The following is a 27878-nucleotide window of genomic DNA, read 5'->3' as shown; positions in this document are numbered from 1 at the left end:
CAGCCAAGCATACTTTAAAGCAAAATCATCTCAGGCTAACACAGTTATGGATCCTTTCAGCTTTCTGTATTCTTTTTTTGCCCCCTTTTTGATTCTTTGAGAAATGCTGTATCCCAAAAATAATTTAGTAAGAAAATGTTAGTTAAATTTGTCATAAAATTTATCTGATAAGAAAAAAATTATTTATAAGTTTTAATGTATTTCAATTCTAATAATATTAACTGAACTTTTATGATCTTTTTCCTTTAATGTTGGTATGTTACTTGTACATTTTTGCTTGTTTGAGGGAGTTTTGGTAGTCAAATACATGGCTAATGTAGAAATGATTTGTAGAAACAACTTGACCTATACCTGGATTTCTATTTGTTATAAAATCCGTTTTTTTGGAAGTGTGATTCTTCTGGTTTACTCTGCCCAGTGCATGATCTTTTACTTAAAAAAAAAGGTGGTGGTAGAAGATATTACAGTTTCAGTCCACCCTAATTCTGTTACTGTTTGCTTTGTTCTGCAATCACTCTGATCCTCCTGGCAGGGAACAAGATCCAGAGAACAAAACTAGTAGTGACTGTGTAGATAAAAAGGCAATGAATTCTGCTTTTAAGGCAAAGGGGGAATACTCTACAAAAGAATGAAAATGGGAATAAAAGTACAGCATTGTTAACCTGTAGATCTGTTGTACCTTTGAAAAATCTTATGCTGAAAAAAAAAAAGTGACACTACAAAGATACATAATTGTGTGACTGAAAATCATGAAAAAGTCACCATTCAGTTACTGGCCAAATTCTTGACAATAAAATAGACTACATTATTCACAGTTGGAAAACCACAGAACCTTTTTGATAAAATGACAGGACGGTGTTTCAGCAGTATACGAGGTACCATAATATATTATTTATTGTCTCCCAGAACAACTCTTAAGATACGGTGAGGATGACGAGGTCAAGAAGAGTACTCCAGAGAAGAATTGGAAAGAAATGTCAGAGCAGACATTACAGAAGGTAATCTAATCTTTACGATATTGAGCTGAGCAAGTTAAATCTGAATTTTAACATAAAGGATTATATTTTAAAATGAGGGCTTATGAACTTAAACCTTGTATGAGTCCTTAATTTAAATTCATAATTCAAAATCATTGGCTTACCAAAATGGGGCTAAAAAAAATCAATGCTAGGGAAATAAATGTGGAAACACTTATGCTTCTGTTGACATAGATTAAAATTATTTTCAAAGATGAAAAGAATGATAACAATAGAAACTATAAAAATTTACCATATTTGTGCTTACTTAACAGTTTTATTTTAAAATGGTACTTGAAACTATGTTACATTTCAACAGTCATCCAGATTTATAATATGTGAACTAAAAAACTGAGCAAAGTTTTAGCTTTACCACAGTAAAATGATAATGTGTTTATAATTTTCATTTTAAACTTGAAAATTACATGTGCCTCATCCCATTCTAGATAAAAAATTTATGCTCATACGATTTGGTTTCGCTCTTCCTGTTTTAATAGAACCACCCCATATAAACGCTGTAGTCACTTTACATCATGGCTATCATTAGTAGTAAAATGTTGGTTTTATTTTAGCACTTTTTGTTATTGTTATAAAGAAAATGTTCTTTAAATAGATTTATTCTTATAACCGATTACCACTTGGATACTGAGACAAAGCTGGAAATGTACAAATATATAGACAAAAATATTAATGCAGCTACTTACATTTTTTCTATCTGTGAATTGACTTGAAGGAAATCTAATAACTTAACAGCAGTTGATGTGATTTCTTATACTTCTGACACTTGTGGTCAGGTAACAGAGACTGTCATCTCATTATTACTGAGTGACACATATCAGGTTAACACTGTAACACAGAGAACAAGAAATGCTCATGTTCATTTGTCTTAAGGTAAAATAAGTAATTGAAATAATATCTGTACTACTATCTAGAATGTCATACAGTTTATAGCAATTTATCTTTGTTTCAGAAGAATATTCTTGTTTGCCAGATTTTGTATAATTTTTATCTCTATGGATATGTAATACTGCACTACTACTTACTACCTTGGGATGGAAACCCTAAAGAAATCTATTATTTCATTCCAACTGCCATAAATGATGTGGAGGCGGAAAAATAATTTTCCCTCTATTCTTCTAGGTTCTTGGATGAGACACCCCCTATAAAAAAGAGGCAGATTAACAGGAAAAAAGAAAAACCAACAGTAGCTTAATAACATGTATACAGACCTCCTGTATACATGGGAGACACCCAGGAAAACTGAGTAATTCCTCGAAATGGCTCAAGCCATTACCTTATACACTTTCTTCAGCAAAAGGCAAGAGAGAATGTTGAGATTGGGGAGTCAGTTACTACTCAGTTTTCAGAGCTTATCCTGTATCTGCAGATTCTTAAAAATAACCAGCTCAAGATAATACTTGTGCCAAAAAGACATTTTGGGGTGGCAAAATTCTGCTCGCCTTCAATGACTACTATCATAGTGGATCCAGAAATCCATTTTAACTCCTGAAAAGTCAACAGGAATTCTTTTCATTAGACTATGTGTCAAATTAGCATACCAATTTGCCCCTATTTTTTAAATGTTAATCTAACGCAATAGTCGTGGTTTAACCTTTTTTAGTTGAGTTTCCTTATTTTAGAAGGATGTATATGAAACTTGCTCAGAATGGGTTTAAAAGGAAGTAACATCGTGAAAACAATATTTGTACGTAGTAGAAATGAAACATGTAAGTAGATTCTTTTTAAAATAATAAAATAACAGTTTGTATTCTTATGGGATGAATTGTACCCCCTCCCCAATTCTTGTTTCAAATTCTTAATCCTCTGTATCTCAGAATGTGACTATATTTGGAGATGGAGGTCTTTAAAGAGCTAAGACAAAATGAAGTTATTAGGGTTTTAGCCACTTAGTCATAGGACTTTGTTATGGCAGCTCTAGCAAACTAATACATAAACTTCACAAATCAAGTGTTTCAGTTTTGAAAGGAGCCATCTTTTGGGTAAATTATTTAAATGTTCAGTACTGGAGGAAAAATATGGACTTGAGATGATCTAGTAGCACACAAACCAAATGCCTTTAACAGTCCCCCAGACTTTCATTCACAAATATATATTGAATTTTTCCTTTCTATTTTTGGAGATGTGAAATCAGTTTAACAACAATTTTTTGAGAGTATACTTTGAATAACACTTTAATATGTACTATGGACTTTGCCTTGTCAAATTCTTGAGAAGTTTGTGTCTCTGTTTTGCTATTTTTTCCTCCATTTTAAACTTAAATACAGAAAACTTTGACCAGGTCTTACGATTAAACATAGCTTCACATTAGATAGTTAACAGACTTTAAACATTTTAAACATAACAGACTTTAAACAGATATTTTTCCATTGGTATATAAAATTTTTGTTAAGTTGTAACCAATTGTAAACAAATTTTAGTCAACAGAAAAAAGTGCTAATTTCTAAAATTGACATCTGAAACTTAAGATGTTTGTTATATTTGTTCATAACATGTTATATTTTAATCCAAAGTATAAAATTGATTTAATATCTAATTCAGCAATATTTAGTGCAAGTAATCTTTCAAGTAATTTTATTTAGTAGCTGTTATGATTAATAATAATAGAGACAATAATGATAAGGATGATGGTGATGATGATAAACTGTTTGAAACTTACTGTCTGCCAAGAACTGTGGTATATGATCATATTTAATACTTGCAAACTGCAAGATAGCTATTACTATTTCCATTTCACAGATGAGGAAACTAAAAGTAAAATGAGTTAAATACTTCACCAGGTAAAGCAACTAGAGGTAGAAGTGAGATCCATACCAAACTCAAAATTAAATTTCCCATAGACCAACTACTTCTTACTAATATTTTTGTATCACCCCTGCCAAAAATCATTTTTAAGTGTAATTGCATGTTTCCATAAAGTAAATTTTAAAAAATACAGTCTCTCTACTCAGTCCACCCTGAATCTAAGATGCTAAAATATTTTAAAGTATGTTTATGAGAAGTATACTGTTTTGGGAAGTGATTAAAAATGACCGAGAGAAACCGAAGAGATTATAAAAAGATGGTACTCCTTATTTTTTGTAGTGTTTTTGACTAATTGGAGAATATAATTTGATGATAGAGTATTTTGAAAGAAGTAAAAATGTTCATGTATTCTTGAACACTGTGTTTTTTGTCACATTATTCAGCTCTCCAATAAAGTATATGCATTGAGAAGGAACAATAGAATTTGATTCACAAAAGTATACAGAGGTCTACGATAGTCTGGTGCAAACTTGTGTACCTCTACTCCAGGTCACGAGTAATCCCTTTACATAAAGGTTTCTTGTCTCACTCTTTCTTTCTTGATCCCAGCTCTTTGTCCATTTTCCGTATACATCTGGTAACTCTCCTTTCCCATATGGCTTGTGGAGTAGTGGGATGGGCACAAAATCCTGAATTTGAATCCCTGTTTAAACCAGGAAATGTTTACCTCTGTATGTTAGGTTTTCAAAGCTTCCATTTCCTCTCCTAGGAAGATAATTATTGGCTCTACTTACCTCACATGTTTTTGAGATTATCAGAAGAGATCATGTTTATTAAAATTTTTAGTAAATGATGAAATATACTGTAGGAAGTCTCTTTGGCATGTGGATTATTTTGAGCTGAAAACAATCAAGGCCCAAAAGACTCAGGTAGAAACTTTGATCTTACCCCCAAATGCCTAAAAGAATGAAGATAGAGGATCTATTCCAGGAAGGGAACCGTTACTGTAGATAACTGTAGTATGAACTCGGTGTGTAGACAGGGAGGAATCGATCACAGTCTGTTTGTTAACATTCCTCTCTGTGTCCTATTCCCTCTGCATGATTCTACTTTTAAAATAAATTAAACTCTTCTGTTTAGGTCATTGAATTGGAAAATCGGCTAAAATCTTTTGAGAAAAGGTCTAGAAAACTAAAAGAAGGGAATAAAAAATTAATAAAAGAAAATGATTTCCTGAAATCCCTCATAGAACAGCAGCAAGAAGATGCAAAGACCAGAGAAAAAGAGCTAGAACAGTTACAGAAGGGAAGTAAAGATGTAGAAAAAGACAAAGCTGAACTTCAAGTAAAAATCAGTGAGCTGGAGGCAGAAGTCACTTCCTTAAGGAGACAAGTGGCAGAAACTAATGGGTTGAGAAATGAAAATGAAGAGCTGATGAATTCAATGGAGAAATTACAGCGTTCAGCAGACCAAGCTAAATCTGAGATGGCCACCACGAAAGTCAGATCAGGACAGTCTGCTTGTAAGACCACCACTACTAAGGTTAAATTTAAAGCCGCCAAGAAAAAGTGCTCTGTGGGTCGTTACCATACTGTTCTCAATCACTCCATCAAGGTTATGAGCAATATGTTTGAGAACCTCAGCAAGGACGACTGGGAGGATGTGAGTGAAAGCAGGTAAGGCTCTCATTAACTTAGCTCTGTGGTGGGGACACTGTGCATATGTAAAGCACCAGAAAATGGAGATTGAATTTCAACTACTGTTGATTTGGTATTCAGAAAAAATACTGTCAGATCCTTTGAAATATCTTGGGAGGTCTTGTTCTGAGCTTATTGACTGAAATTTGCATGCAAAATTAGCCACAACTGCATGAGTATTTGAATAGGTGCCAGGAAACCCAAAAGAAGGCAATGCTTGATTTCTTCCAGTGATGCTATTTTCATGCAGTCATGAGGCTTGAAATTGACAGTTTGGCAGGTTGATTTAATTTGCTGGCCCTTTGCATATTCACCACTGACAGCTAAGGATTCCCAGGCAAGCCTACTAAGTCGGTTTAGTTATCTTGTGACATGGCAACCTGGGAGGAGAAACATTTTTTCCCCTTAATTTAGTTAGATAAATTTTGAATGACCCATTTCAGCTTGTTACCAGATGTCTACAAGCTGTTTAACATCCTTTAAATTAAGAACCATCTTCACTAATTATTTCATGTATGTATTATGCAAAGTCATTGTACTAACTTTAATTGAATGGTGGTTAAAAATTAGTTCTTTAAAGTTAAAGCTCTACAGATTCCTAGTCTTAAGTTATATAACCCCTAGTGAATAGCAACAGGGGAATACTAAAAATCTATAATATTTCTTTCCCTTACCCCTGGCTATACATTCATATTTGCACTTGAAGCAATCAGTAAAACCACAAAGGCAAATGGATAATAGAACACCTCCTTTTATACATAGATAATAGGGAAGTTTAATGTTGCCAGAATTGCTAACAGACAAACGGAACAATTTTCCATAGTTGGTCTTATTTTATAATAGTATATATTTTCCTTTTATTTTCACTTTTTTTTTTTTAATTTGCAGTAGTGGTCTGTTTTAGATTTGGGATATTTTTGGATAGTTTTCTTAATCGTAGACATAGAACTGAAACTTATTTTAAAATGCAGTTCTCAAATTTGTTTGCATGTTAGAATCACCTGGGGATCTTATAAAAATTCCAAAGCTCCAGCCACATCTCAAAACAGTTAAATCATACTTCTGGAATGGGTTACAAGCTTTGGTATTTTTTTTTGAAGCTCTCCAGTTGATTCCAATATGCAGACAAGTTTGGGAACCTGTGTTTTAAATGATCACTGGTCAAGCCTCTTGTCCTTAAGCTGGTGAAAAACTTAAGAACAAATTTATGAATATAAAGAAGAAAGACCAAATCTGCATTCCTATTTCTTTGTTACTTCTTCTAAGGTTTTCTTCGTTGTTCTCAAAAAAGCAATTAGAGATAAAATCCTACTTAGCTTAAAACCCACTAAGCATTTATCTGTCTTCAAGGAAATTCTGGTTTCATCTACTAATTATATCCCAGTTAGTTGGTACTACCACACTCTTCATAAAACAGTGGTGCATATTTACTCATGTGTATGTGTGAATAAATACATAAAAGTTAAGGAATACACTCAGTTCAGTTTCATTTTGCCAGTGCATATGCAGAGGGTCACATATTTTGGGAGATGTATCACACGATATCTCTTAAAACATAGGATTGTCATTTAAGTTATTTAGCAGTGAAACTCAGTTTTACTCTGTGAGGATTAAGTGTTACATTTCCTGCTTGACAGAACAGTTTCAGGATTCACTCAGCTGTAAAGAATTCTCAAACAATTAGAAATCCCGCAATGAAGCTTCAGGGCTTCAGAACATTCTATTCCTTTTAGCTTTTCATAATCTGAAATATAAGAAATTTCCTTGGATACTGAGGAAAAAAGAACTTTGCCCTTTGTATATTTGGATATAAAATACTATCTTATATAATTATTACCTTATTAATATTTATTTCCCATAGTTGAATAGCATTACAAGAGCATGCTGTCAAATGACAAAAATAACGCGATTTATTAACGAGTATGAAGACCTTTATTCACAGGAAAACACATGTGGATTGGGGGAGTACAGTGCCTAACAAGCTCAGAAACACTCTTCAAAGGATTTGGTGCAAGGGGGAGTTTTATAGAGCATGAGAAGAGGCAAAGTATAAACAGGATATGATTGGCTAGGAGGTCAGGGATTTTCTTGTAAGGGTAGCAGGTCCTATTTTCTAGAGTAAAGTAAACTAGATAAAGCTGAGTTGCAGGTCTGTGACTGGTGTATGTTAGGTTTCCTTGATAGTGAGGCATTTCCCATAGTTCAGGTTCCGATTTCTGATATGGGCCGGGCCACTGGGGCAGCCAGCATTTAGTGGGTTCTGATACATGAATTACCTTTATCAGTGCTCTTTCAGTGATGAGTGATAATCAGGAGGAGTTGTTAATGCCTTGAAGAAGAAAAACAGAATTTCAGCAAACCATGTTTATCAAATTTGTGGATAATGTGACATTGAAAGGGCTGGAAAATACAAAATAGAATCACAATTCCCAAAGATCTCAATAGACTGGGAAGATATAGTTATCTAAAAGACTACAGAGTCCTTTATTTGGCTATAAAATACCAATTATTCAACTATGCAACAGGAAAAATATCAGACTTTATAACAGCATACATAAGAATTTTTGTTAAATCCTGTATGAGTCTACAGTATGATATGCTTACTGGAAAAGCTTACACAATTTTAGTCTGCATCTACCAGGAGTGCTACTAAGTACTTCTCATAGTACTTAGTACACTTGGAATATGAAATTGAATTCTGGACATAATGCTCCATCAAAATAAGCTGGTGTACATTCAAGAGGGACCAGAGTGGGAAAGCATCTTAAAAACATTCATATTAGGAATATTTGAATAAGCAAGGTATGTTTTTCTTAGAGACGTTGCAAGCATCATGTAATTATGTCCAAATAATTAAAAGATCATCCACATGGAAAAGGAACTGGACCTACATGTTCCTCTATTGCTTTATTTTTTCTTTAATACAAACTATTAACATACTATATATATGTATATAACTTAGTCCCCTTATTTGTTACCTGTACCCCCACCCCACTAGGATGAAGCTACATGAAGGAAAATATTTTTATCTAATTTTTTCACTCACTACTTTATCCCTTTTGCCCAGAAGAGTGGTGCTTAACAAGTATTATATTGAATGATGAATACTCATAAGAGATGAAACTGGGGTCAGTTGGGTATAAGGCTCAGAGATTCAAATTTTGTACTTGTCTAAAAGAAAACTTTCTGTTAGAACTATTAAAGCTTTCTGCCCTGGCACAGAAAGTAGTGAGTTTTCTAACCCTGGAAGTGTTAAAATGAGTGTTTACTGAGTGAACCCTGGGAGAAATACTATAGCTGTGATGCCAGCAGGCATGTGATGCTAGATAATCTAACTTCTTGATGAGATTTTATAATTTTGTAAAATACATTTAGATTAATTTTCTCTCAATATATTTTGACTGATTCTCTCTTAACAATGAGAACCAGTAAATGCTCAAATTAAACTTATAGCTACATATGCAACACGTGCTATGATATTATTTCGTCTTGAACTTAAAAGAGATATATTTAATGACTCTTCTTCTTGGGTTTTATGCCCCCCTTTTCCCCAAAATCAGTGATTCTGAAACGCAGACCTTACAGAATTTGGGAACAATTATTGTAGAAACATCCCAGGAAATAAGTCCTACAGAAGATAGAAGAGACCAGAAAGAAAATGACCAAACAGAAGACAGCCAGATGCAAGGAAAAGAAATAGTACAAATATATCCAAATGTAGATGGCAAGACCTCAAAGGTACATGACACAGTTTTGCTTAATTATAAGCAATGTTTTTAATTTTAGTTCATGCTGCATACCTTAAATCAATTTTTGTTGCCAGTGATTTAATTTGAAACCTTAAAAAATTGATATTTCTGAAGTATGCAGTGAAAATACTCACTTTTAAATAATTTTAAGTACTAATTTTTAGTCTTTTGCGTAGATGAAAATAGAAGTGGATATTATTTTCCTAAATATAAATCTTAAGATATTTATATCTCAGCCAGAAAATAAGTAAATAAAGGTGATAATAAGCTCATTACTGTTTTCAGGTATGTGAAATATATGAAGAGAAGAAAATTCTGTTTTTATATTAGCCTTCATGATAATAAATTATTTAGTCTAAGTCTTTAATTTCTGATTCCTATGTTATTCCCCAGTGTATTTTAAATATTAAACTATTGATGTTCCAAAACAACTTATTCAATAATTCTTACCACTGGTACATCATGTCACCAAAAAGTTTATCAACTCAGCATAAATCAGTGAAAATCTGGGGAAAGATAATTCTTTTTGTTTTTAAAAAAAAGATTATCTTTGAGCTAAACTATAGTGTTCATTAAAATTCAAATCCAAAAGTGGTTTTTTTTTTGAGATCTAGCCAGAACTTTGAAGGAAAAAGTTCAAGGATGACACCAGTTTATTTTAGTTACTGCCAGAATAAAGTTTAGATGAAGAATTACATGCTGAGTACCTGCTGATTGAGTGGTTGGTTGATAAATATATTTTACAGAAATCTCCAACTTGCCACGCATTATTTGCTTTGGAATTTTGCTTAGTTGCATTCATTTATGTGCAGCTTAATGAGTTTATAAATAAAAGTAACTCATAATTCCATTCATAAAATAAGAGAGTATAGTATAAACTACTTTGAATAGATCTATCTATGTTGTTGGAAGTCAGAAAATAACAGTTGACCAAATTATACCAATTGTGTCTGGAAAATATTAGAAACTTTCTACCAACTCCAAAGATAACCATTATTTTAACTTTAAATTAATTATCCCCCTTGTTTTCTTCATAATTTTATTTCTTCTAATATTATGGTTAATTTTGCCTATTTTTGAACTTTATGGAATCTGTAAGGTATGTCTTCTTTTGTGTCTGGCCTTCCTTTGTTCAGTATTATGTGGAGTTCATTCATTCTTATTTTTGTATAAAGTATTTCATTGTTGAAATACACCACAACTTATTTATCCATTCTACTGCTAAATTTTGGGTTGCTTCAGTTTGGATTTCTTGCAAATAATGTTGCAATGAATATTCTTGTAAATGTCTTTTATGGTACAAATATGGGCATTTCTGTAATGAAATACCTACAGGTGGAATTACTGCACCATAGATTATGTGTTTCTGAGATTTAGTTGATAATGTTATTTTCCAAATGTTGTGCCAGTTTATTGCACCCACCAACAGACTATGACCATTTTTACTGCTGCTCGTCAACATTCAGTATGTTAGTTCTTCTCATCTCAGCCAGTTTTGTATGTATGTTGAGGTATATCATTGTGGGTTTAATTTACATTTCAGTGATTACAAATATGCTGGTAAGTACTACTTACAACTATTGACCATTTGGAATTCTTCAGTGAATTGCTTCGTCAAGTCTCTGCCCATTTTACAAATGAATTGTCTGCCTTTTTCTTATTCATCTGTGGAAGTTCTTAAATATGCTGCTTAGGAGCCTTTTGTTGATTGTATACATTGTGGATATCTTGCCCTACTCCATGCTGTGCCTTTTCACTCTTTTTTCGTGGAGTCTTTTGGGGAATAAAACATCATAATTCTAATGTGACCAAATTCAACAATTTTTTTGCCTGTATGAATAGGACTTTTTGTGTTCTATATAGTAATTTTTTACCTACTACAGCTTAGATATTTTTTATACTACTTTACTTGTTATCTTTTCCTGTATTATCTGACTTACTGTTTTGATGTTCATGTCTATGTCTGGCATTGATTTCTGCATGTAGTATAAGGTAGGGTTAAGTTTCACATTTTTCCCCACTATGTTCAACAGCACCACCTTTGTTGTAAATCAAAGGTGCATATACATATAGGTATGTCTCTAGACTTTTTCTTCTGTTCCATCGGTGTATTTATCTATATCATACTGTCTCATTACTGTTAGTTTATAGTAGTCTTTGTTGATAATAGAGCAAATTGCCCATCATGTTTTCCTTCAGAGTCTCTTCAATATTCTTGGTCCTTTACCCTTCAAAATGAATTTATAAGCAGTTTTTCTCACAAAAATATCCTTTGAGATTTTGATAGGGACTATATCAATATAAATTAATAATAGAACAATAAGAAGACTCTGAAAGGTAAAGGAGACACACCAGCTAGGGATCTCAGAACTCGAGGAACAACATACCTGATAAGTTCTCTGGGTCTTCATTTTGCCTCATACATCCTGGCCTGGGTGCTGAAGAAACCTGCAGCTTGGAAATGCCAATTGGTCAGAGGATAAAAGCCCCCTATAAAATCCTGTTTTCTCTAATCAAAGTGACAGCCCAGAGAGACAGAAAACTTTTACACACTAACTGTCCTTCTGGAGCCAATCACCATGGAAAAAATTGCAACCCTACCTCTACCCGACCAGTAAAGACCCAATGGGGAACCTAGACTTTGCTCTCACCTGGCTATGAAAAGGCATCCCTCCTCCTTCTGTCAGGGTCACATGAGGGGCCAATAGTAATCACTCCCTCCTTTTATGTCGTTAGAGACCATACAGGGAGCTGGACATCCATCTTCATCCACAAAAAAGAGATGTTCCTTTTTCCTTTCTAGTAGGGATTTTTCAGAGGTCAAGGGTAGAGATGCAGACTCTCATCAACTCCTATATCTATAAAGCCTCCCACCCTCTCCCCATGGTGTCAGTAGAGGTCAAGTTAGGAGCAGAAAGAAGGCCATGCTCTGTATCCCAACCAGGCTGGTATCAGCAGAGGTCTGTGGGGAGCCTGAACTTTCACTCTCACCAAGTAGTAATGAGGTGCCCCTCCCTATCTAGGGTGTCAGCAGAGACTGGACTTCCATCCCCAACTGACAGTAATGAGTTAGTACTCCCTCATCCCATAGGTGTGACATCAGAGGAGGCCTACCAAAACAGAAGATTTAAATAAGATCCAGAGTCTTGAAACATAATACCCATAATGTCCAGGAAACAACTGAAAATCATTCACCATACCTAGCAACCAGAAACACCTCAACTTGAATGAAAAAAAACAGATGATCAACAGCAAAAGCCAGAAGCAAAATGACACAGATGTTCAAACTATGTGACAGCATTTTAAAGTAGCTGTCATAAAAATTCTTCAATAAGCATTTGCTAACAGGCTTGAAACAAGAGTGAAATAGAAAGTCTTATCAAAGAAATAGAAGATATAAAATAGAACCAGATGGAAATTTTAACCAAAAAGTAAGATAACTATTTTGTGTTCACCCCACAGAGGATGTCATCAGTCCTCACCAGTTAATTTGATGTCAAGACTAATGACACAGAACACTCAACAAGTGGGGAATGAATGTATTACTCACATGATGGATGCAATGCATCCACAACTATGAACAAATGATTTTGACAAAGGTGCAAAAGCAGTTCAATAGAAGAAGGATAGTGCTATTCAACAAATAGTGCTGGAGCAATTGGAGATCCCTAGGCAATAAAATGAACCTATACCTAATCTTCACACCTTATGCAAAAATTAATTTGAAATAGATCACAGATATATATGTAAAACAAATACAAAACTTTTAGAAGGAAACATAAAAGAGTTTGCGCTTGCTGAGGAGTTTTTGGACATAATATCAAAAGCATGATCCCTAAAAGACAGTATCAATTAATTAGACTTCATCAAAATTAAGAACTTTGTGAAAGACCCTATTAAGAAGATAAAAAATGCTACAGACTGGGAGGAAGTATTTGTAAACCATATATTTGACAGAAGATTGGTATCTTGGATACATAAGGATTTTTTTCAAACTCAACAATGGAAAATCGAACAATTCAATTTGAAAACAGGCAAAAGACATGAACAGACATTTCACTGAAAAGGATAAATGGATGGCAAAAAAGCACATATAAAGATGTTCAACATCATTACCAATTAGGCAAATGCATATTAAGACCCTAATGAGATACACATCTAATAGCTAATATGAAACAATACCAAGCGCTGACACGGATGCAGAGAAACTGGATCTCTCATACAGTGCTAGTGTGAATACAGAGTGGTACAGCACTCTTGGAAACGGCAGTTCCTTTTTTTAAAAAAACTAATCATAGACTTACCATACAACCCATCTATCTCACTCTTGGACACATTGCATAGAAATGAAAATTTATCTTTACCAAAAATCCTGTATATGAATGGTTGTGACAGCTTTATTTGTAATAGATAAAAACTGTAACAACCAAAATTTTCTTCAATAGCTGGTTAGTCAAAGTGTGATACATCCATACCATGAAATACTATTCAGCAATAAAAAAGGTACAGGCTATTGATATATACAATAGCTTAGCTTCATGACTTCAAATTTCTCATCTTGAGTTGGGACCTAGGCTTTCTTTACAGGTTTCTATATTCTGATTTGCTATTTATATGGAATTTCAGGGTCACAAGGGATTATCAATTGTCCTGTATTTTGCTGGCTTCTTTGTCATTAGTCTCACTGGATTCTTGCTTGGCTTTATTTTTGGCCTCAGAATTTCCCTTAACACTTTCTCATGTTTAAAATAGACTTTAAGTGTGCTTGCTTCAAAGTAAATGAAAGTCTCTTTTATTTTAGGTCCAATTAATTTGATGCCAAGTATGGTAACTGATATTGGTAATTTGGTGGTTCTGTTTTGGATCTTTTTATAGTAATCAGTACATGATATAACATTGAATCTTACGAAAGCAATGAAACATTTAAAAATGCATCTTATATACTGGTTCTGAAGACAAGTTCAAATGAGACATTTTAAAAATATTTTGAGAAGTGAAACATAGTTTATTTAAAGGAAGTAATTAGTTTAAAGGAAAACCCTATCTTAGATAGGAGTTTCTGGTATTTGTGTTAATAAATCAGTTTTATTACTTTAGGGTCATGCCTTATATATAATATAGTGTAATTTATATATTCATCAGTATAAAATATATAGCTCATTGTCAAAGTAACATTCAATCAAATTTATTTTTTCCTTCCACTTTTACCATAATTATTTATTTGTTCCTGAATTGGGTTCTTTGAAAAAAATTCCTTTTTTTAAAGAAATAGTTTTCTGGATTAATATTGTTCCTGTTTCCCAGGCAATAAATTCTTAAATAAGGCCAAATATTTTATTATTAGAATTTATAATATTTTGTAACATATTCCTATTTAAATTTTTGCTTTGGGAAAGGTTTTATAGATTGATGAAACATTTCTGAACAAAAGTCAACACGATTTCATTTTACTTAGCCTCAGTGTACTGGAATGTCATGAGGAAAACATGCAGCTTCAAGGAAAGTTACTTTATAATCATCAACATTGTTTTAGCTTCATTTGTCAGAAGGGATTCATCAGTCTACAACAGAGAATAGTATTTGAGAAAAAGATCAAGATTCCCAGAGAATAAGTTATTAAATATTGTTATTTTATTTTTGTTGCTTTTATGATTTTTATTCATAGCTTTTAAAACTGTCCCTAGGCTAAATTTCTGTGACTTTTGGATTGAGTTTTGTATTTGTACCTTCTGTCTGCTAGGTTAACTTTAGTGCATGTATTATGTTCATTTAGAAGTTTTTGGTATCAACTGTAGAATTTTATTATCTAGACATTTTTACTCTACACAAACAAATTATTTTTACGTAAACAAAGATTATATATTATATATATTGGTTCACTTGATGTTATTGAATAATTAATTTTTATGAAATTTTAAAATTTAGAGTTATTTTCACAAGAATGCCAAAAAGCCAGCTTTTCAAAAGAAGAATGGTCATATTCAAAAGAGTTCACATACAACAGGTCCTACCACAGGTAAGAAGATATATGAAATTAACAATGTCGTTTAAATTTAATGAACTGTTAAAAAAATTAACATTATTTTTGTATAGTTAACAGAGAAAAGTGGAAAAATATAACTGCCCAGAAATCAAGTAGCAATATTATTTTATTACGAGAACGGATTGTATCCTTGCAACAACAAAACAGTGTACTTTTCAGTGCCAAAAAAGCAGCGGAGCTGTCTGTTAAAGAATATAAAGAAGTCAATGAAAAACTCCTTCATCAGCAGCAGGTGTCTGATCAACGATTTCAGACAAACAGGCAGACAATAAAGGTAAAAGGAACTTTAAAAATAAATTACAGTAACCTATATTATAAAACTGAATATTCTGTTTTACATGTGTTGTTTGGTTCATATTTGCATTAGACATGTCTGTGAGTTTAAAAAACTCCCAGGCAATGCTAACTAATGTAAAGTTTAACACTTAGATTTCTTTAATAAGGTCATAGCAAGAACTCCAAATCTTTTGACAAATATTTTGCTAGAATTCCTTTTCCACTTAGCTTTTTTCTTTATCTTAACATTTTTGTATGATATTTATTGTGTTGTTTCTTAGATTTTAAAAACAGGCTCCATATATTTAAAAAAATTCAGATACAGTCATTAAAGAATTTACTCTTATTGAGGAATTTTAAAAAAAAGGTCTCCATAAATTCTTTTAGCTTGCCTCTTTGCCCACGTCTAAAACTTTGAATTTATCAGTATAAATCACATTATTAACTAGTCATTGCCCCAAATCTTTGCAAATACTTATATAAAATGTGAAGATTTTAACATAAATATCTATATTGATGTGTTCCTTTAACTTAGCTATGCTTCTTTCACTTAGCGTAATGTTTTCAGAGTTCATTCATGTTGTAGCATGTATCACTATTAGTGTAAGGACCTTGAAAATTTACTCATCGATAAAAGCAACGGAAAAAAGGGCAAAGATTGTTGGGAATTAACATTTTTATAACACTAGGTACAGAACCTAGTCTTCTAAGGGTTATGTAATATTCCTAAGGCAATTAATTGATGGCTCAAGAAAGTTACAAGTTTTCTAAGCTGTAAATTTCTTATCTTTAAAAAGATTGAAGATCAAACAAAAGTATTTTACATGAGAACTATGAAGCATTTTATAGAGACTGTGCATATTGGGGAACACTTACAATTCTTCAGTTAAACTCAGGAAATTAGTCATACTTGCAAGGATCTAAGGAGTGTTTATTAAAGAAAAACAACTGTATCTAGATAGGAACAGAAAACTTGGTGGCATTTTAGTTTGCCTTAGTTAGCATCTCCCACTCTCCCAGCTCAGCAGTAGCTTGGGAAAAATAATGGTTCATGTTCCCCAAGCATCCTGGCAGCTACCAGAAGAAGCAGAATGGAGTTGGAGCTCCTTTTAAGCCTTATTCCCAAATAATTACCATATAACCTGTCTGATGGTTCCCTGGTAGACCCCAGGGACTCATATCATTCAGTGTGACTAGCCTTCTTCTTGGCAGGGGAGTTGGTAGATGGGGTTGTCAAATGCAATGTAGGCAAGTGTTTTAACTTTAGGTTGCCTGAAGTGATGGATTCCAGTTTAGGTCAAACAACATATTAATCAAATAGCTTAAAAGGAAAAGCTGGGGAATGAGATGCCCATAAGAGTTTTGAAAGGCTCTGACATATTCTTTGGAATATGGAGGACACATGCATTCACAGAGCTATGTGCATACTCAGGAAAGAAATGAGAAGGCCCAATCCCTCATCTCTGTTTTACCATAAGATGCTGTACAAAAAGATAGTAAATGTTAAGGCAATATTGTTTTTAGCAGCATTATTAGTAATTGCCAAAAGGTAGAAAGAGCTGAAATGTGCATTAGTTAGTGAATGGATAAACAAATTGTGGTATATTCACACAATGGCATATAATTAAGCCAGAAAAATTAATTAAGGATTTATATAAGATGCAACATGAATGAATCTTTAGAACATTATATCTACTAAAAAAAAACAAGTTGCAAAAGAGCACACATCTTATGATTCCATTTATCCAGAATATTCAGAATAGGCAAATCTATAGAGACAGAAAGTAGATTAGTGGTTGCTTAGGGCTGGGTAAAAGAAGAAAATAGGAGTGATTGCTAAAGTGCACAGGTTTCTTTTTAAAGTGATAAAAATGTTCTAAAGTTGACTGTGGTGATGGTTGAACATATCTGTGGATACTCTAAAAAACACTGAAGTGTACACTTTAAATAGATGAATAGTGTGATATGTGAATTATATATCAGTTAAAACTTTTTAAAATGTTCATTTTAAATAAGAAAATATACAGACATGTAGTAGTATCTACATGAATGTTGCTGGTAATAAATTCATTGTTGACAGAAGAATGTAATCAAAACCTTTCTCTATTCAAATTAATAAAGCCCGCAGCCTACATAAAAATTAATTAGGTAATAAATATTATGGTAAAATGTAGGAGAGATATAACATTTTTAGGTATGTAAAGAACCCACTGTTACATGAAGCATTTATCTTCAATTATTATTAAGCTCAACAAAGTAAAATGTACTTAAGGTGAACTTTCTTAAAATTAGTTTCTAATTAAAACAATGTGGTTTTGTTTTCCTAACATATCCACTTTACTATTGCAAAAGTGAACATCAAGAAATAGAAATATGTTAAAGCTAACAATATTAACTAGCTTTTCCAGTTTGAATGCTCAGTTCTTTGATTTAAGAGCCTTGCTCATAATATATCTAAACATGTGAAAAATGAGTCCCAAATCTTAAGAGTAACAAGATGTAATTGTCATCTTTTTTTGTTCCAGCAGTACTACTTAAGTATAGTATGGCTGTGGGAACTCCTTTGTAGTCACAAATATGTCATCATATAGTTTTAAACAGCATTGACTCACTGACAGAAGGAAACTACTAGAATCCATATTATAAAAGAAAATACAGCTTTACCCATAAATCCACCTTTTAGGAAGTATTCTGAATATTTTTGTTAGGTATTAAATAATTATGTATAACATACCAACTGATAGATATCAAATGTAAATTTTTGTGGAATTTTACATACTGTAAAATTTATTTATTTATTTAAATATAGCTGTATTACTATATTGTGTTAATTTCAAGTGTCCATCAAAGTGGTCTGAGAGCAGACATTCTATGATTTCTTTTAAGTTTGGTAAGGTATGTCTTTATGACTCAGAATGTGATCTGTTTCAGTAAATGTTCCATGTGAGCTTGAGAATAATGGCTGGTTGAAGTAGTCCATAGATGTTAGTTATGTTTAGTTGATTGTGAACTCCAGTTGAGTTCAACTGTGTCCTCACTGATTTTCTGCTTGGATATGTCCACTTCTGATAGAGAGGTATTGAAATCTCCAACTATGATAGTGTAATTATTTAATTCTTTTTGTAACTCAATTAGTTTTTGTGTCCCATAGGTGATCCTCTGTTGTCAGATGCATGCATGTTAAGGATTGTCATGTCTTTGTGGAGAGTTGATCCCTTTATATTTATGTAATACCATTCCTTATCCTTCATAAATTTCCTTGCTTTGAAGTCTTCTATGTTTGTAATTAATATAGCTACTGTAGCTTTCTTTTGATTGGTTTTAATATAGTAAATTTTTCTCCATCCACTTACACTTAATATATATGTGTCTTTATATTTAAGATGGGTTTTTTGTAGACATATAGTTGGCCTTTATTTCTTGATCCACTCTGACAGTTGGTGTCTTTTAATTGGTACATTTAGAATATTTAGAACATTGACATTCAAAATGAATAGTGATATAGTTGGATTAACCTCTGTAATATTTTATTTCTGAGTATAGAGCAATGATCATTAACAGAGAATTTCTCTGTCCTCATGAAATTAGAATTGTATTTTAGGAGAAACTAATAGTAAACACATAGACAAATCAATGAGATGATTTCAAATAATGGAAATTATGAAGAAAATTATATTGGGGACACTGGGATAGAATTTATTAGGTGGCTGGGTTTCCCCTTTTGTTTAGGTCCTGGCTCAGCTTACAAGGAGACATTTAACAGTATGTATGGCTTCTACCATTCAGATTATGACTGAATAAATTAGATCAATTTTATAAATATACTATTATTTCCATAATTTAAAATAGTTTCTAAGGAAGCTTAGTGCTGACTCCAGGAGCACTACTATTTTTAAAAAATTATAGTTTCATTTCTATACCTGTACATACACATTATCGACTTTATTTTACTGTTTTGAATGAAGTTTGTCTATATAGAAAAAAAGGAAATTCATTCTCATTTTTCAAGGTTTGTCATCATTGAGCATATTAAAAAGCAAGAAACAAAGTTCTAGTAAGTGTTTTCAAAATGTTTCAAAGAATGGTAGCCCTTAACAATATATAAGAAAGTGATAAACACCCAGTAGAAAAAAATGTACAAAGGTAATGAGTAGACATTTTAATAGAATAATTAGACATGGCCTGTCTTCAAAAATTCAATAAGAAGTAATTCACAGTGATTATGCTTGAATAATTGCACTTCAACTTAACAAGGAAAAGTTGTTAGGTTGGGAGAGGAAGAAGTTTAATATATAATGCCCAGCATTGGTGAGTTTTTTTGTGGAAACAAGTACTTACACGTTTTGTTGGTACGGTAGTTTCAATGACGTGATTTAGGAATACTGATTAAAATTTTAACTACCTATACACTTTGACCCAAGAGTTTCATATTTAGACTTAATTTTCTAATTAATATGATCCAATAGGTTCAGAGATGAATAAGGATCATCTACATAGTGCTGCTTATTATAACAATTTGAAAGCAGATGTTCAGCAGTGTTTAGTTTATTGTAACAATTATGATATAATTATGATATAACCATATAATATATATATTCTGGGAATACATGAAATATGTTTATAATAAACTCCATAATAGTGGCTATACTTAGATCTCTTACATGAGAAGTATCTGTATTATGTAGTTATAAGTTTATGCTTACATGTTTATATTCTTGGAAGATATTTACTAGAATATTTAAAAAACTAAATCCTAATGAAAAATTACTTTTGATGCATTGCTGAATTTTCAAAAAATAGAGAAAATCTAAAAAGATGCACCACTCATATCCCACCCAAGAAAGACAAGCTATAAGCTAAGAGCAGCAAGAATTAATTAAGCAAGAAGAATACACAGAGATGCCCAGGGAGCAGTGCAGTCTGTGATCTGGATAACAAGCCTTACATTAGCAGTACTGGGGAGATGAACCAGAGTCAGCATTAATCCAGGGCCGCCTTGGGTCCTGGCCAGAAATGCTTATAAATCTACTCTGGTAGAAAGTGTCTTCAATTTAAACCTACAAGTTTCCCATGCAGATATTAGTTTACAATTAAAGATCACCTTGTACATACAGAAGCAAGTCACTATGTGTGAGAGTTAACAAAAACAGCAAGTAAAAAGGTTAGAACACCCAAGAACTTCAGCTGTTGAAACCATGTGATAGTCAATAATAAATAACAGTATATAAAATGTTTAAAGAAATAAATTACAATTCAATGCAGTCCCTATCAAAATACCAAGGGCAGTTTTCATTGAACTAGAACAAATAATTTTAAAATTTGTATAGAAACACAAAAGACCCTGAAAGGCCAAAACAATCTTGAGAAAGAAGACAGAACTGGAGTACTCACACTCCCTGACTTCAGACTGTACTACAAAGCTACAGTAATCAAAACAGTCTGGTACTGGCACAAAAACAACACATAGATCAATGGAACAGAATAGAAAGCCCAGAAATAAACCCATGCACTTGTAGTCAATTAATCAATGACTAAGGAGGCAAGAATATACAATGGAGAAAAGACAGTATCTTCAATAAGTGGTGCCGGGAAAACTGGACAGCTACATGTGAAAGAATGAAATTAGAACATTCTCTAACACCATATACAAAAAAACCCAAAAAACTCAAAATGGATTAAAGGCTTGAATGTAAGACCAGAAACTACAAAACTCCTAGAAGAAAACATAGGTGGAACACTCTTTGACATAAAGTATAGCCTTTTTTTTTTTTTGGATTTGTCCCCTAAAGTAAAGGAAATAAAAGCAAAACTAAATAAATGGGACCAATCAAACTTAGAAGCTTTTGCACAGCAAAGGAAACCATCAAAAAAAATGAAAAGACAACCTATTGAATGGGAGAAAATATTTGCAAATGATATGATCAATAAGGCAGCAATATTCAGGATATATAAATATCTCATGCAACTCAATATCAAAAAAACAATCAATTAAAAAATGGGCAGAAGACCTGAATAGATATTTTTTCCAAAGAAGACATACAGATGGCCAACAGGCACATGAAAAGATGCTAAACATCATTAATCATCAGAGAAATGCAAATTGAAACCACAGTGAGATATCGTCTCACACCGATCAGAATGGCTATCATCAAAAAGAACACAAATAACAAATGTTGGCAGATATTTGGAGAAAAGTGAACCCTAGTACACTGTTGGTGGGAATATAAACTGGTGCAGCCACTGTTGAAAACAGTCTGAAAATTTCTCAAAAAACTAAAAATAGAACTACCATGTGGCCCAGCAATTCCACCCCTGGGTGTATACCAAAAAACAAAACAAAACAAAACAAAAACACTAATTCAAAAAGACTTATGCACCCCAAAGTTTATAGCAGCATTATTCAAATCTTATTTTATATGTTTTTAATAATAATAGAAATAATATTACCCATTGCTTTTGTGTATTTGTATGCTAGGTACTCTTCCAAGCACTTTGTGTGTATTAACTCATTAATGCAAACAGTGACTTAGTGAGATAGATACTGTATCTGATTCTGTTATACAAATGGGGAAACCGAGGTGGAGAGAATAATGTGCCCAAGGTCACAGAACTCGTAGTGGCAGAAGTGGGTCCAAGCCCAGGCAGCCTGATTCCAGAACCTGTGCTCTTAAGCCCTATGCTCTACTGTCTTCCACAAAACACCAGGTAGTTTTTATTCAATGACTGTTAGACCTACTTTCTAGACATTATTAATTTTTTAATTGAGTCTTTGTATCAACCTTATAAGGAAGATATTATCTTAATTTTATATATAATGCAATTAAGGCTTAAAGAATTGCAACAGATTGCTCAAGATCAGCCTAAATTAGTAGCTATAGATTATAACCTACATCTATCTCTTAATCCTAACTCCATAATCTTTCTGCTTTTCTAAACTAAATTTTTCAACAACTTTGCATTTAATAGCTTTGAAGTTTAACATTTGTTAGTTCTATTGCATCTAATAGCTAATTAGCTCCTTAAAGGCAAAAATTATGTATTCTTCCTTTGATAACTTCTACAGAATTTTGAGTGATGGAGAGCATATTACATTCTCATGAAAAGGATGAAGCTTGACTTATTGAGTAGTTTTACCAAGGCACTGCTATGATAATGCATATTTTTAACCAAGATTTAAAAATTGTTTTCTGCTTCAAGAAACTCCCTCTTTTCTTTACATTATTCTACTTCCAGCAAATCACTGAAAGCCTGGTTCATGTACCACTTCATGTGTGCAGCATTTCCCAGAGCTGTTCTCCTTTTCTAAGTTTAACATAAAATAAAAGAATTCTTTTATAATCTATTGAGTTTACGGTATTAATTTGATATATAAGTGAAAATATCCTATAGGCTTTTGTGACTAAGAGCTAGAGAATCAATTTGAAAGTTAGAAATTAAAGGGCAGATCACATCAGTCAAGACTGAATATTCATTCACATTGAGGAAGTGAAGGCATTGATGACATTGAAAGAGGTGGCTGAAAAGTTGACAAAATCAGTTAATAGATTATATAGTGTCATAAAGTGTTAGAAAATGTGGTTTTGATATGAGAGTAATGTTAGTGGCATGGTGCTTCCAAGGAAAATGAGGCAAACTGTCTCCTGTTTGTCACAAATCCTACCAAGTCCACTTGGTAACTGTAGGCATTTAATTTTCTGAATCCTGATTTGTATATTGGCACTATACATTTTCTAAAGGAAGAGGATACACCTTTTAGTCCCCACAAAAGGCTATTTATCTGTATTAACAACACCGCTAACTAATCCGCACAGTTTCGTTTTCATAGAAGGAGACATTACAGTATTTCCAAAAGTTATAGATGCTTTACAAAATATGGCCTGGAAAACCAAACTCTCATCCAAGATCATTGCTGCCTAATAGCCTTTGATCTAACTTAACCTTAACTCCTCAGTTGGAGTGTATCTAAGTGATCCCAGAACTCAAATATAATCTTTCAACACACGTGTCATAAATATACACTGCTGTTTATTTTGTGATTAAACATCATTATCTTCTCTTTTATCTTGATGAATTCTTGATTCCTCTGCTCTCTGAGTCAAATACAGCTAAATTCTACAACAGCAGATTTTGTTCTCAGAAACATTTTTGGTAACATCCATTTTAAACAAAGCATAATCATTTTAGGATTCAGGTTTGCAAGTTTGCTTCAACTTATGTTCAGTTACAATAACCAATTAGTTTTAAATTAGTTTAATCAAGTCCCAAATAAAGGCCTTTTGTCAAGTGTCAGAATCCACAATTAAAAACAACAGAGCATAACCCATTCAGCAAATAAGTTGGGTTTTTAGGTTAATTTAACATACAGACATTGAGCATGGTAACTACTAAATCTGAAGAACCTTTCAGGAAACTGTAATTCTGTATTTTATGGCTCTCTATAAACATTTTCATTTATGTAGATTTATATGATTACTATTGTATCCTAAACTTATATTTGTCTTTGGTTTATATTTACATAGCAATTTTATTAAAAAGATTGAAGGTGTTAAATTGTACTGGACCCCTTTTTTTTTTCTGTTAGGAAGTAGAGAATTTTAAATAGCCTTATTTCCATTTTTGTGATCTGTGTTCATGCCTCTAGTAATAATGAAGTAGAAAACTAGTACTCTCTTATTGTACTTCATTGCTAATCTCCAGAGTTTTCTTTTATCTTACCCCAATAGCTTGTATAGTACACATTCCTTGTAGGGTATTCAGTTTATATATGTCAGATTCTCTAGGGCCATGGCTTTTGCCAGATGGAGCACTTTTGATTTTGAGGCTGATGAAACACAGTGCTATTATTGATCTGTGCATGACATAGCCTGTCTCTCTCCTGGCAGAGTGTAGCAACATTTATCCAGGAATTTGTGAAATGTCACTCGGATCATGTTCGCAAGGTAAACTGTGCAAAAACCAGGATCTGAGCTGAGAATCTATGTGGAATTGGACGTGACTGTCTTATTCCTACGTCCTATCTTCTAGGTGAACCAAGTGATATTTGTTAACAGAACGTCTGTGCCTTATATTAGACTTTGTTAGAAACTATTATTATCACTCAGAAGACAATGTCCTGTAAAATCGTACTTCTTGTACTGTTTTCACATTCAGTTGTTATCTTACCACAGAAAATAATAAGATACGAAAATGTGACCTAAAAACATCAGTTAGAAATTTATTTTCTGCTTATATTGAACAAGTGTTATAATATATTGCCCAGTCTTATATTCCAAGTAGTGTTTTCATTCTTTGCATATTTTCAGGTGAGTGAGTCTCATTAAAATATCAACATACCTGAAAGTAACAGGTTATAACATTTTTCTCATTATGGGATTATTATGATATTTAAATATGCATATGTTTTGGAGTTTGGTTTTAAATGTCTAAAACATTGGTTTGCACATAGATAAGTGTGCTTATATTTGTTATAATTCAGTTTAGTTGAATGTACGTACCTAATACATATAAAACACTCTAACAATGAGATATTCAACAATGAATTAAAAATGGTCCTGTCCGCTCTACAAGATACTACCGGGGAAGTTGGACATGTGTATCACAATGCAAGGAAACTGTGATATATATATAGCATGATTGATGTGTGTGTGTGTGTGTGTGTGTGTGTGTGTATAAAATATACCATGGACATGTAATGGACAAAGAAAGACAGATATTCACTGCAGTCATTATGTAGTAAGGCTTTTGAAGGAGGTGACATTTGGGCTTAGACTTAAAATTTGGTTTGATTTTGAAAGTTATGTTCATGGAACAAAACCATTAAGAAAAGGAAAGCTTGGAAAGGCATCAAGGTGAGAAAGCAGTTTGTTGTGAATAGTAATCTGATGAAGCTGTGGTTCTCAACCCTAGCTGCATGCTATCCTCACCTGGGGAGTTTTTAAAAAATACCTATGCCCAGGCCGTACCCTAAACCAATTAAATCCGAATAACTGAGGTGGGGTGTCCCTGCACCTTGCTAGTTTTTGAAAGCTCTCAAGTGGTTCTAATATACAGTGAGGACTGAGACTAAAGTCTGAGAGAACAGAGATTCAGTGCAAGCAGCCAAATAAGAGATTGTTTAAATATCAAGGCAAAAGATAAGTATCTAGACAGTACATATTTAGACAGGAAGTAGGTAAGTATTTTGAAGTAGAAAAATTGGAAAAAAAAGATTTTTCACTGGTATAACACAGAGTTTGATGACCAATCATAAGAAAGGTTAAAAAAAGTTAAGTATTTAAGGTACCTACCAGGGTTCTAATTAAAGTGACCAGAAAGTTGATGATAGAATATACTGGGCTTTAGAATATTCTAAATATTGTAGGATGAGAGAAACCATATGTGAAAATATACCAATAAAGTTGGATAAAATATAACAATTATCCTTATAAATGCACAGCAGAATTTGCCCCCCCAAAAAATGTAAAACCCTAGGGGCTAAAATCAGTGACGGCTTGCCATTGTAACCAAGTGTAATTTGTCGCTGAAATAAAGATATCAAGTGAGAAGTAAGAAAATTGAGTAAAATATAGAGGAGAGGGCTGGGCTAGAGGCATGAATTTTGGAATTTGAGTATTTAGATTATATTTAAAGACATTAGGCTGGGTAGGATCACCTAGGGAATGAAAGACAGAAAAGAGAAGAGCTACCAGGTCTGAGCCCTGGGCCCTCCAACCCTTGGAGTTTGAGCAGATGAAGAAGGTCCAGAAAAAGAGAGGCCAGTTAAGTAGGAAAAAAAAAAAAAAGAGAAAGGAGTATCTAAGAAGCCAGGTGATGAAAGTATTTCAACTAGTGAACAGCCAACTATGTCAAATGTTGCTGAGTAGGATGAGCCCATGCAAAGAACTGATAAATAAGAAGAATAACTGGAGAATATCATTAAATGTACATGTACTTTAGTTATTCCAATGAATTTTGTTATTGAGGGGAGCAGAAAGCCTCTAAAATATAAACATTTAATAACTTAGGCTCAAAATAAATAATACTATAATTGGTAACTTCAGTACTTTTAAGATAAAGCTGACAAATAGTCATTAAGGATGTTCATTATTCGAACATAGCAATAAAAAAGTCTTAGCTCTAAATATTTACCAAAAATGGTCACATAACTAGGCCAAAACACAGCTCCCCACAAATCTCAAAATTTTGGTATCATATAACAGTATTGTCTAACACAAGTGAAATTTGACATCAGTTTAATAAATTAAATTTTAAAATTCTCATGCAAACTTATAGAGATATTTTAAAATAACGAATGGGTCAAATAAAATAAAATGTGAATTGAGAAAATGCTTCAGGTTGAATGATAAACTTGTAGGATGCAGGTAAGGTGGTACTCAGATGGAAATGTATACCTTTGCATACTTATATTAAGACTACAAAGAAGCTAAAATTTGATGAGCTAACCATTCAATGTAAGAGTAAAGAATTAGGTTTCTAAGGAAAATAGAAAGAAGGATATTAAGATAAGAGTTAATATTGTAGAAAACAAAGATGCAATATACATGATCAAAAAACAAGAACTAGATTATTGAAACTAATAAATTGATGAAGATTAGCCAGTGTTGGTGAGGATGTGAATGAATCAGAACTTTAATACATTGCTAGGGGGAATGTAAAATGGCACAGCCATTTTGGAAAAAAATTTGGTAGTTCCTCTCGTACTGCCAAGGTAAAATGTAGAGTTACAATATTATCCAGCAATTCCACTTCTAGATAGTTATCCAAGAGAATTGAAAACATAAGTCGACACAAAAACATGTGCATGAATACTCATAGCAGCATTAATCATAATAGCCTCAAAGTGGAAACAATCCAAAAAATGAGTGAATCTTATGGTATGTATATTATACCTTAATAAAGCTATTAATTAAAAAAGTAATACTATATTATAAATGCTTAGGTGAGATTGAAATTTTAGTTTTATATTTAAATTATATTAGGCATATACATTTTTCCAAAAAGTAGAAACAAATTCTTCCTCATTTTATGAGGGTGATGTAGCATTGACACTACATTTAAGATAGGAATGTGTTAGAAATGAAAGTTAAAGTCTTATCTCAGTTGTGAACATAGTTGTACCATTGATTTCCGAACTATTAGGATAAATGTCATGAATAAACCAGGATATTCCCAGAAATTAAAAGTTTGATTAGAAAATTTATCCATGTAATTTACCACTGTAACAAAAAGAAAGAAGATATATTAAACATGTAGAGAATCTGAGATGACATCAACAAGATGGCAGAATTGGAAGACCAGACCTTCCTTCTCTCACAGAGATACCACTTCGACACCA

The 27878-nt window shown here is 32.7% G+C and overlaps 1 protein-coding gene across 1 annotated transcript in view; it reads left to right on the top strand.

Moving 5' to 3' along the window:
- CNTLN (centlein) overlaps nt 1-27878 on the top strand; it is a 247837-nt gene that overhangs the window by 159098 nt on the left and 60861 nt on the right. The window contains exons 14-18 of the mRNA XM_010988164.3: nt 907-998; nt 4920-5455; nt 9037-9214; nt 15151-15241; nt 15319-15542. Coding sequence (XP_010986466.3) covers nt 907-998; nt 4920-5455; nt 9037-9214; nt 15151-15241; nt 15319-15542 — 1121 coding nt within the window. The remainder of the gene's footprint in view (nt 1-906; nt 999-4919; nt 5456-9036; nt 9215-15150; nt 15242-15318; nt 15543-27878) is intronic.

Source organism: Camelus dromedarius, chromosome 10 (genome assembly GCF_036321535.1).
Source record: "Camelus dromedarius isolate mCamDro1 chromosome 10, mCamDro1.pat, whole genome shotgun sequence".
NCBI classification, from domain to species: Eukaryota; Metazoa; Chordata; class Mammalia; order Artiodactyla; family Camelidae; genus Camelus; species Camelus dromedarius.
Note: the sequence above shows the minus strand (reverse complement) of the source record. Positions and strands in the feature narration are given on the sequence as shown.